Raw genomic sequence first — 11,646 nt, forward strand, 5'->3', positions numbered from 1 at the left:
CCCAGCCCCTCAGGAGCGGTGGGGGTCTGTCTCCATGGAGACCACCCAGCCCCTCAGGAGGGCGGGGGGCCCGTCTCCATGGAGACCACCCAGCCCCTCAGGAGCGGTGGGGGTCTGTCTCCATGGAGACCACCCGGCCCCACAAGACAGGCCGCCTTAATAAGATTGCACCCAGTGGGATTACTGCGCACACACACACACACACACCGGTGTTTACAGTCATTAGGTGGGAAAGCTAAGCCCACCTAATTGGTCGTTCCCCGGGGAACGACCAATTCGAAAGTGGGCGGAGCCAAGAGTCAGAGGGGCGTGGCCAAGTGACTGCTTTAAAAAGCTTCTAGAAAATAAGTTCAGGGTTCCATCCTGTGTTTTAACGTCAGTTTCAGTAACATTTTTTCATCCAGTGCTTCTCAATTCCAGTCCTCAGGCCCCCCGTCCTGCAGGTGTTTCCCTTCTGCTACACACCTGAATGGCATCTCTGGGTGATTAACAGGCGTCTGCAGCACCTGATGGTGATGCAGTCATTTGGATCAGCCATTCTGGAATAGAGGCCCATCTAGAACATGCAGGGGGCCTGAGGACTGCATTAATCCAACAGTAGTAGATTGTTTTTAATATAGCGGTGAGGTAAACATTTAGCCCTCCCTACTTGGAAACACCTGAATAATTTCTGCTGTTAGCCATCAAAACCGTGTGATTTGACAGCTAGCTTGCCGTTACTATAGTCGATCTGGTGAAGCTGAATGAAGTAGGACGCCACAGAGCAATATTTAAACTAGATATTTTTAATCAGGTTTAACAGCAGCATGGAGGTATGTAGGATAAAGATATTTATAAAAAACAACAAAAATTAGGAATATACTTTACAGAAAATACATAAAAGTGCTGTTCAGCAAACTATTCTGCCAACTTAGCCACATTTTCGCCTCCCCGCCCAAAAAAAGATGGAAATTTAGCAACTTGAATGGCAACAGCATCGATTGCTCTACAGCAGTTCTGGCATGTTTTCGCCACCGGGGGCGCCTCATTATTATCTGGTAATTCAACTGTTCGGCCTACAGAGGGCAGCACTGAGGCAGCTTGAGGTCAAATGAAGCAGAATTAAACACATTTACAGGAAAATGTAAAAAATTTGACAGAAAATAGATGAACAGGAAGATTTATAGTCAGATTACCAGAGTTACACTTTAGACGTCATCAGATGGTTTTAACCCTCCTGTTATGTTCGTTTCTGAGCTACAGCAATAATGTTCGTGGGTCAATTTGACCTGGGGAGAGTTTAACATGCAACAGTGTCAGAAACCAAAAAAACCCTCAGAAACATTTTTGTATCCGATTATTAACTCCAATACTTACCATGTCAATCAATATTTGTCCAATAATGTCTTTTTATTTCTCACAAATAAAAGATCAATGATGACAAGGTACTCATTTGGACATAAAAATATAATTTACATATTTTTGTATAATTTGTTTTTTACATAAAAATTTTAATTTACATTTTTTATGTAAAAAAATTAATTTAAATTTTTTATGTAAAAAAATTAATTTAAATTTTTTATGTAAAAAAAATTTTAATTAAAATTTATGTAAAAAAAATTTGTAATAAAAATTTATGTAAAAAAAAGTGTAATTTAAATTTTTTATGTCCACTGAAAAAAACCTAGATACAAAAAAACAATAATTATCATTGAAATATATTTTTGGTGCATTTTTTTAAGATTACATTTTGATTTTTTTTTTCAATGGGTGATTTTTATAATTGAACTTGAGACACATTTACTTTTCCGGGTCAAATTGATCCGCTGATTAAAATCAAGATAAATGAGTCATGCAGAGTGTATTTATATCCCCCCCCACACACACACACACACACACACACACACACTGATTGTCCACTCAGTGAAGGTGGAGTTTGACCACAAGAACAGAAAAGGTCCCCGTCAAAGTTTTATGAACACCTGCTTTCTCACAGTTTCCTAGTAAAGAGAGTAGGGAGAAAGTGCGGTTGTGTGCATGCAGGCGTGCATGTATGTGTGTGTGTGTGTGTAGTGTGGTGTGTGGGTATGTGGTGAAATATGTCTTATAGTTGCAAGGAAACAAACAGAATTGGACATTTTTTAACCTTTTTACCCTTCAACTTGACTGGTCAAATCGACCCAAACAGTATCTATGTAACATGTAGACGCAGGGGGGTTTAATAATGTGCAAGATTAATACATTTTCATTTTATATGTAGAGTACCTATTAAGACAAATAGAAAGAGTTTCATGCAGAAAAAAATACTTCCAAATATATTTTAAAAAAAAGTTTAGACTTTAAAACGAGTCAATTTGACCTGCAACTTAAATGCTGCTATAGAAATGGATCCATCATCTACTGGAGGAGCCATTTGGACCAGTTCAGAACTGGCTCTGAACCAGAACCGCTGCAGGTTCTGGTTCCTGAACAGAGACGGGTCAGAGCACGGTTTCCCTCCTGGAGGAAGGTTACCGTAGCAACTTGCTCTGTTCAGGCGGCGTAAAAGCAGAACCGCCTCGGCTTCCTGCTGCCAAATGAGATTCCAGCCGCCGGCTCTGATTGGCCCATAAATCAAGAGGCCTAATCCCAATCCAGAGTGCCAGGGAGGCGGGACTTCTCTGCTAATCTGATGTCAGAGCCAGCAGAACCTGGTCCAAACTGGTTTCTGACTGGCCCCAGTTGGTCCTTATTGGTTCTAATTGGGTTCTGACTGGGTCTAATTGGTTCTAATTAAATGAAACTGGTTCCGACTGTGTTTTACTGGCTCTAACTGGTCCTGAGATGTTTATCACTGCTGACGGTTGATGGTGCTGAACTCATCCAGTCCTGATCCGATCCAGAGCTCAGACAGCTGAGGCTAGCGCGTCGCCCAGCAGGTCCGACTGGTTCTGACTGGTTTCCGTTTGAACAGAAACAGAGCGGCTGCAGGCAGAGGAGAAATCCAGAAAAACGGCTTTTCGTGTCCAGTAAACATTTCCGTTTAATTCATCACACCTGCCTTCAAAATAAAAGCACAGCAAACCCATCAGGACGAACTGAGTAATCATCGACCCGGTCTGGTCCAGAAGAACCATCAGAACCTCAGGTAATACTCTCAGTTATGGGTAAAAATATCAACAAACGTCTGATTTATGTTTTTATTAAAGCTACAAATTAATATTTAAACCTCGTATTTTCGGTGTTTCACTCGTTTAACTTTCCTTCTACTGCAGCAGACTGGTGACCTGTCCAGGTGACCCGTCCAGGTGACCCCGCCTCTAGGCCAGAACGTTGGCTGGAGAGGCACCAGCAACCCTCCCGACCCACTAAGGGAGGAAGGAAGGAAGGACAGATTAACTTTCCTTCTGGTTCTGCTCAGCACCTCTGTTCTGCTGCAGCAAGACGTAAAGCACCAGCAGATACTGGTTCCGGACCAGCAGCAGAAACTGGACCAGTAGCAGGTACCAGAATCATCAGAACCGGCTGAATCAGCGGTGTCCAAAGTGTGGCGCGGGGGCCATTTGCGGTCCTTGGAATCATTTTATGTGGCCGTGACTGCAGATTAAGGATGGCATAAACCTCATGAACGTTTTAGAATGAGATCTTCTGACATGGAAAATGTTTGGAATAACCATCCATCCATTTTCTAACACCCTTGTCCCTCAGTGGGGTCAGGAGGMGCTGCTGCCTCTCCAGCTAACGTTCCGTGCGAGAGGCGGGGTCACCTGGACAGGTCACCAGTCTGTCGCAGATGTTTGGAATAATAAAGTATTTTTTTCTTATCAGCCATGTTTGATTTTAATATCACTGAAGTTTTTTCCCATCAGATTTTTGAAGAATTTCCTCGTTTAGTTTAAGTTAAAAACATTTTCTAAAACAAAAAAACATTCGACCAAAATAGACATAAAACCTTTTATTCAAGAAAACATCTGGTCTGTTTTCTGTGTTGGATCTATTTACTTACATCTACTTGACTTAACCCAAGTGGGCTTGAAACGGCACTTTTCCCACCCCTTACGCAGTTCCAGGCCGTGCAGTTAGGGGGCGCCACGTTTTAATAAAACGAGGACGACAACAGGAAGAGACTCGGAGTTTTAGGAAATGCTAACTGAGAAACTCTTTCCTGTTTGACCCCCTCAAGAGAAAAACTCATTCTCCTCTGTTCTTTATGAGCGTTTTAGGTTTCCAAGCCTGACATTTTGTTTGTTTTATTAAAACTTTGCATTTTTAAAGATTTATAATATTTTATTTTTGGGATAATGAGCAAAAAATTGGTCTGAATATTTATCATTTACAGTTTAGAGATTAAACATCAACCAGTTTTACACTTGCATCATCTTCCTGAGGAAGACCTGACCCAAAAGAACCAGAGCAGGAAAACGGGCTGGACCAGAACCAGACAGAGGAAAAGCAGCAAACAGGCCAGAATTTAAACTTTATGTTGAATCAAAAATAGAAAATATTTAAATTCTGCTGTTTGAAACAGAACCTCCAGGTCCAGTTTGTCCAGAACCAATCAGAAATCTACTGGGAGTGGGCGTGTCCATCTGCTCTCTGATTGGTCAGAAACCAGGAAGTCCTCCAACACGGACTTCCTGGGAGACAAACATTCCGGAAGAAAAACTGGAAAAATCCTCAAAGTTAAACTGGGAAAACTGGGAGATGGACCAGGAAGTCCATCCTCCTGTGACCCAGTTGGAGTCAGATGATGGTTCTGATGGACGGGCCGGAGACGTGGAGGTGAATATAATAATAATAATAATAATAATAATAATAATAAAGTTTCAAGCAAATATCTGGAAAAACTGCAGAAATCACTGTAAATTTTAGGACCAATATTTGGTTTTCAGGTCCATTTATTTATTTATTCTTTAATTTATCGCAATAAAATAATCCTCATTTTAAAACAGGTTAGATTCACGGTTTTTGGGCAAATTTTATTCATTTATTTTTAAAATTTTTCTTCGTTTTGTAGTTTAATTGTAAGATGAACTGGGCTTAGAAAATGTCTGGTACCAGTTAATTCATCCATTCATTCATTTTGACCACCAAAACCTAAAATGCTCAATAAACGCCGTTTGTTGAGCAGAACTATCCTAACCTGACATTTAAATGAAGCAACGTCCTTATTACGGGTCATAAAGTTTTACAGTGTAAACGGAGGAGCATAAAACCGGCTGCCTTCATTTTAAACTTATTCTAATGATATTTTGCACCAAATTGTTGTGGTTTTCAACTTTTAGGCTTCTGTGTGTGAATATTAATGAACAGAAAATTACACAGACTTAAACTCACTGCGACCTAAAGCCGCCTCTAGCGTTTTAATTTTTATTTAAAGTTAAACTCCGGTTTAAGCCTGCTAGCAGCTGCACACCCAGCCGAGCAGCTCCGGTCTTTCTGGCCGGTCCAGCCTGCATTTACACACCAACCCGGCTCATAAAGCTGCTTTTCAGTGAGATTAAACCGTTTCTGGATCATTCTGACAGTATTTTGCTGTAAAAAGCCTCCGGCGGACCAAGCTAGCAGGCGGTCCGGGTTCACCTGCGGTTAATTAGCCCCAGCTAGCCACTCCGCTCCGACCCACTCCCCGCTCCATGTTCCCCCTCCAGAACCCGCAGACAGGGCGCCACCTCCGGCCTCACATCCAGAATCAATCCGCTCCTATCCGGAAAAGGCCGCATTTTCTGTGTTTTCCAGTAGAAAAGCTAATTTGTCGCTTTCTTTACTCACCTCAAGCTCCGAGATGTGACCGCCTGGGAACTAGTGAGGAGGGTCACGTGGGAGAATCACAGGGAAATCTCCGCCTTCGCTGGACGCTGATTGGCCAGCCGGATCCAGGGTCAGACGTTTCCTGTCAAATGGCAGCCGCCCATTGGTTGCAGGAAAATCTCTGTCGAACAGCCCGTCTAAGAACTGAACCTCGTGGACGGTGATGATTGGCGCAGCGGTCACAGGAAATGTGCGCGGATTGGCTGTAGTAAGTCTTTCGAAACCTGAGAAATGGTTTGGGCTGAGACTGAAACTGATTTTATGGTAAAATATAATTAATCGAAAATCAATATCCCTGTTGTTTTTAGCGGTAATGAGTCTTTATTACCGCTTTATAAACGGCGGCCTGGGATAGACTTACTACACATAATGTAAAACTATGAGATTGGAATAAAATAAAAGCAATTTTTTTCATTTGTTGTGGTTAATAACTGTTGAAGATCATTTTTAATTTAGTCTTTTTATATTTGAAATATTAAAAACATAAGAACTCTGTTTCAAGAGCAAAAATGACCTTTTTTCAGATTACCATAATTCAGTTAAATGTAGTTTATTGACACGGCTCCTGTCAACTCAGGGCACTTTACAAAACAAGTCATTTCAATCTTCAATCAATCACCCATCTATTCCAATCAATCCTATTTATGAGTCAATGCCTCTGATTCATCCTGCCCATATTTAATCTCCCTTTGTGTCTCATCCACCGCTCACTGGAGAACCATCAGATATTATGAAATATGACCAAATATGCACAGAAAGCCTCAGAAAATGACCCTCCTCTCTCCCCGTAGTAAAATCCCTTCAGTTCTCACATCAGCATTATTTTTTAATTCCCTCATAACTTCCAGGCATTTTATATTAAAATGATTTTTAAAATGTTCTGGAGGTCAGCCAGACCTGCCACCAACATTTGGAGTCATAAATGCAACATTCACTAAGAAATAAAATAAAAAACAGATTTTGTATCTCTCAGCCAAAGATTTCAGGTTTTTATGTTTTAGATGCCAAAAGAAAATGAAGTCAATTAAAATTTGTCCTTGTTTTTGTTTTTAATTCAGTTGTCAGAATATTTAGACCTCATGTGACATTATTATTATCATTATTATTATTATTATTATTATTATTATTATTATTATTATTATTATTATTATTATTATTATTATTATTATTATGCTTTTATGATGAATTTAAACGATAGAAACAAACAAGCATAATTAAAAGTATTTGGTTGGCTGAAGGAACAGAAACTCTGAGATAAAAATTAAAATAACACATCTCAGAGTTTGGATCAGAACTGGTTGGTTCTGATCCACAAAAAATCTAATACACACATAGACAAATAAAGTAAAAGTATTTAACATTTTAAATGAGCTTATTTTGTTAGTCATGATGCTGGAGACTCGTGATCATTAAACAGAGCAGATTAATAAGACATCAGTGTTCCTGGTGACTTTTCTAGACGCCATCTGGATTAATAACCTGGATTTATGCTTTTGTCAAACTTTAACTTCCGTTTGGAGCAGAACAGGAGCATCCAGATAGAAATTAATCATGTTTTATTTAACAGCCTGCATGGCTGCAACAGGTCGTGATGTATTTCTGTTATTCTGAGGTCATATTATAATCTGGTTTATTCTGGAGTAGAGCACAATAAACATCCGGTTCATTCGTCCGTTTGTCAGATTAAAGCTGCGCTTCATTTGTTTTGGGTTTGGATCTGAACTCAGTTTCAGGCGTTTCATCCCAGATTTTCCTGATCCTTTAAGGAGCTGCGACCCCGTCATGTGACCTGTGACCCCGTCATGTGACCTGTGACCCCGTCATGTGACCTGTGACCCCCGTCATGTGACCCCCGTCCGTCATCATCCAGATGTAACTCCACATCTGGCCGCATGGGGTCGCTGTTGCTCTAATTGTTCTAGAGTCACTGACCTCTTTCATAAGCAGCTAAATGTCCAGTTTGACTGTAATCCAATGTAAACCAGTTTATTATTGCATTAATAACAGTAAAAGCCGTTACTGTCAAACTTTAAATCTTCAGTCAGCAAAAGTTTTCAAATACAAACTTTTAGAAAAAGTTTTTTTCAGAAAAGTGCAAAACTTTAATCACATAAATTCCCCTCAGGATGTCGCTGGTAAACACTGTCAAAAACAACAGCAGTAATTCTGATTATTTAGCCTGTTTTAAGATTAAAAAGTCATTTTCAATGTGAGAATGTTACTTTTTCTTATTAGTATTTATAAATGTAAGTTTAAAACCAAATATTTAGTTACCAAGATAAATCTTCAAACTAGTCAAATGTCTAGTTTGAAGCTAAATTATTAGCATACACAAAATATGTTGCTGAGTGTTTTTATTTCGACACCTAAAATACTAATATGAACTTAATCCTGTCACTGAATGCTAAGTTTAGCTTTCATATCAAAATTAGCTAAAATGCTATTAGGTTAACTGGCTCCAGGGTTCTGTCCTACATCTTTGCAGTCTGATGAAGCCATGTTAGCAAAGCTTTGAGCGGAAACTGATGACCTATCAGCGGCCATTTTGGATTTGTTGAAGGCCAAAATGTGAAAATGTGCTGCACTGTAAAAAAAGACAAAGAGGCTGAAATGATTTCATTTTCTCTCTTTATTACAATCCACAGATTGGATAGAAGTTTAAGCTCATTTAAATAGTTTATCTAAAGGGTACAAAAGACACAAACAAGATGACAGTAATGCAATCCAGTGCATCAAAGAGGAAACGAAATAAAACTCAAGTCATGTTCAGTGAGTCTGAGCAGAGAGACCGGAGCTCCGTCTGAGCGGAGGGAAAGTCCAGATAAATTGTTCCCTGAGGTCTTTTTCCTGGTTTTCTTTACCGAAATGGTCCAACGGATCTGATGGGAAAAATCACTAAACTGATTGGATCGCCTTGTTTTTAGCTTTTCTGAAAAACCTGACTGAAAACGTTGTTACTCAGGAGCTCAAACGAGCAAAATGATTGTGAAAATCTTAATCTAACCCTTTTCTGCTGCAGTGTTTGTGAAACCCGTCCAACCCGACGTGGTGAATCTGCAGGGTTTATTGCAAGAAGCTTTGAAATGAAAGCAGAACGTCACGGCAGGAAGTTTCGACCAGCAGATTTAACGTTTCAGCAAAATCTTTCACGTGCGGATACAAGAACCAAACATGGCACAAATGTTCCGCCCCAAAAAAAGCCCTAGTCTCTGAAACACTCAAGATGGCCGCCATGGTGGTCAAGGAAAATATATTGTGGCCCTAAGTTTGCCAAAGTATAATGCTTTTGGAGTCAAATCATACATAACCCATAGAAATCATAATTATAGGTAAGTTTTTGATTTTTCAAGATGGCTGCCATTGTAATGGAAAATAAATTTTTAGTTTTGCACAAAAGTCTCCAATTAGATGAATGTGTTTGGTGTCAAATTAAAGTCTAAATGTTTTCAACCATACAAATTATTTATATTTTCTTGATCTTGTGTTTCCTTTTTCTGGTGGACATTTTTCAAAATGGCCACCATGATTTTAATGGAGAATACATATTTGCACTAAAGTTGGCAGGAATTATTATCCACTGCTAACCAGTTCAGCTATGTATGGTTCACTAGCCACTAACTAAAGGAGAATCTTAGTTATGCTAACGCTAAACTGCTCAATACGTTTAAAAAATTAGTGAAGCTAACGCTAACCGTTAAATGGTCCGTCTCTCGCTAACAGCAAAATCCTCAGTTTCTGATTCTGCTGCTTTTTATCACTTTAAAGTTTTGTTGAGACACAAAGTTCCTCCAACTCATGGAAATGAGGAACATTTTATAGCAAATATTAGTAAAAAAAAAAGGCAACCATCTTGAAAAATGGCCGTCATCCATACAGAACATGCTATATGGGGTTAGCATGCTAATGTTGATGCTTGTATCCACAGTTGAAACATTTTTGACGTCCTGCTGTGATGGAGGACGGCTGCAGATCCGGTGTGACGTGGCGTAGAAAAACTTCTTGGCATTTTTGATCAGAAGAGAAAATCTGCTGTTCCTCCACATCTAAGATCCAAACTAAAGGGAGTAAAATGTGGTCGGGAAGAGCGACCCGCGTTTCGGGACTATTTACATCAGAAGGCACCTACAGCTGATGTGAAGGAACGACAGAACGGGAACCATTTATCCAAACTTCCTCTGCTCCGAGCCCGCAGGCTGGTCCCTCTCTGGAAGACAACGTCTGGATGGAAAACAGTCTCTCTACGGAAAACAGGAAGTTTCCAGGCGGCGCAGTAAACAGGGGGCGCTGTGGCGAGAAGGCCTCAGGTCGGACTCCAAACGCCTTCAGTAGTCTCAGCAGGACGGACGCTACATGGACGCAGTCTGCTCTGTCCTCGTTAAGGCAACTCGTTAACCGACGGAGGGAGGACCCGCAGCGGCTGACACACACCCACACGCGCCCGTGAGTGTGTGTGAAGGTGGTGTGTGACGGCAGGAAGGGGTGTGTCTGCAGACAGGAAGTGTGTCGAAGCAGCAGATCGATCATCGGAAGCGGCTCGGCGCTCCAACTTCCAGTGTTTTCACATTTATCTTACCGTATGTACACATAAATACAGAACTCTGGATGGTCCGCGTTGCCGTGGAAACCAGCCGGCGCCGCCTGTTCCCAGGGTTTCAGTCTCTGAGCTGAGCGGCTCCGCGGCGGCCACACGGGGGCGCCGCTCTGCGCTCAGGTGAGCTGAGGAGGCGGAGCTTCACTCTGCTTTCTTTATGAAGATCTGCAGGAACCGGACAGAAAGAGGAGCAGTTACAAAATAAAACAAAACCCAGCATAACTCTTCAAAATAAAGCTTCGGGCTCTTATTTTGTAAGAATGCTGGTACTTCCTCCCCTTCTCCCCAAACCAAACATGTCTGTCAGTTGTGCTAACTTTGAGCAGCTAATGGGTTTTGGTTGAGCCTTTTCCCTCCAGGTGAGTTCAGAGTGACTGCTGGCTGCGAGAAACAGTTCAGCTGTTCACTCCCTGGTTTGTAACGAGTTGTTAACGAGTTGTTAACGAGTTGCCTTAACGAGGACAGAGCAGTAGCGTCCATGTGGCGTCCGTCTCACCGGCCAGGTGAGAAAAACACCGAAAACTAAATATGGAAATACAATTATTGAGTTCTCAGAGATAAAGTCTTCATTTCAGGATTTATTGAAAAGATCCAACATTACAGGCTTTTTGAAGAAGTTTGATTTCTATTTCTAATAAATATTAACCATTATGCTTCCTTGAACAAGTTAACATCTGCGGGCAACATTAAAATAAAATGTTGTTACATTTTTCCACAATATAAATGTCAGATAATGAGGTTTTACCTCCTCAGTTCTGTTTTCAGCTCCTTTATTAGTGTGATTCATTTATTTTCTAAATGTTAAATAGCTAAATTATCCGATGATGGAAACGCAGTGAAGGTCGTTTTAACCTGCTAAAGAAACACTGACTGTCAATGATCTCAGTGAAAACGCCCAAGTCCCTCCTGAAGGTCAAAACCAGAAAGCTGAAGGTCAGCAGCGCCGCCTCACCTCGCTGAGGATCACCCAGACAGGTGAGTCCATCGTCACGGTGAGGCGCATGGCCTCCAGGGGCCCGAAGGTCGGGTCGACCTCTCCCTCTGCGATCCCGTTCTGGAAGGATCCTGGACACAGAAGCAGCGGCGTTAGCAAAGGAGCTGGAGAAGCAAAACCTTCTGCAGCAGGTTCACCATCACAACTGCAGCTGAAATCAGCAAAATCAATTTACACTCAAAAACCTTTCAGTGAATAAATGAGCTGAACATCAGGAACATTTATAGATTTAATCTGATATTTATAGATTTTAATCTGATATTTATAGATTTAATCTGATATTTATAGATTT

At 40.9% G+C, this 11,646-nt stretch overlaps 2 protein-coding genes across 3 annotated transcripts in view; both read right to left on the reverse strand.

Moving 5' to 3' along the window:
• The window catches only part of canx (calnexin), a 20,202-nt gene extending 14,365 nt beyond the window's left edge, over positions 1-5,837 (reverse strand). The window contains exon 1 of one of the 2 annotated variants that reach the window (XM_008421000.1): positions 5,731-5,837. The gene's annotated coding sequence lies outside the window, so the exon portion shown is untranslated. The remainder of the gene's footprint in view (positions 1-5,730) is intronic. The other variant, XM_008421001.2, reaches the window with a different exon arrangement.
• Positions 5,838-8,380: 2,543 nt separating this feature from the next.
• The window catches only part of mgat4b (alpha-1,3-mannosyl-glycoprotein 4-beta-N-acetylglucosaminyltransferase B), a gene marked incomplete at its 5' end in the record, with an annotated part of 29,533 nt that continues 26,267 nt past the window's right edge, over positions 8,381-11,646 (reverse strand). Inside the window, 2 exons of the mRNA XM_017307039.1 lie at positions 8,381-10,525; positions 11,313-11,425. Of these exons, the coding sequence (XP_017162528.1) occupies positions 10,502-10,525; positions 11,313-11,425 (137 nt within the window). The remainder of the gene's footprint in view (positions 10,526-11,312; positions 11,426-11,646) is intronic.

Source organism: Poecilia reticulata, linkage group LG10 (assembly GCF_000633615.1).
Source record: "Poecilia reticulata strain Guanapo linkage group LG10, Guppy_female_1.0+MT, whole genome shotgun sequence".
Taxonomy (NCBI): domain Eukaryota; kingdom Metazoa; phylum Chordata; class Actinopteri; order Cyprinodontiformes; family Poeciliidae; genus Poecilia; species Poecilia reticulata.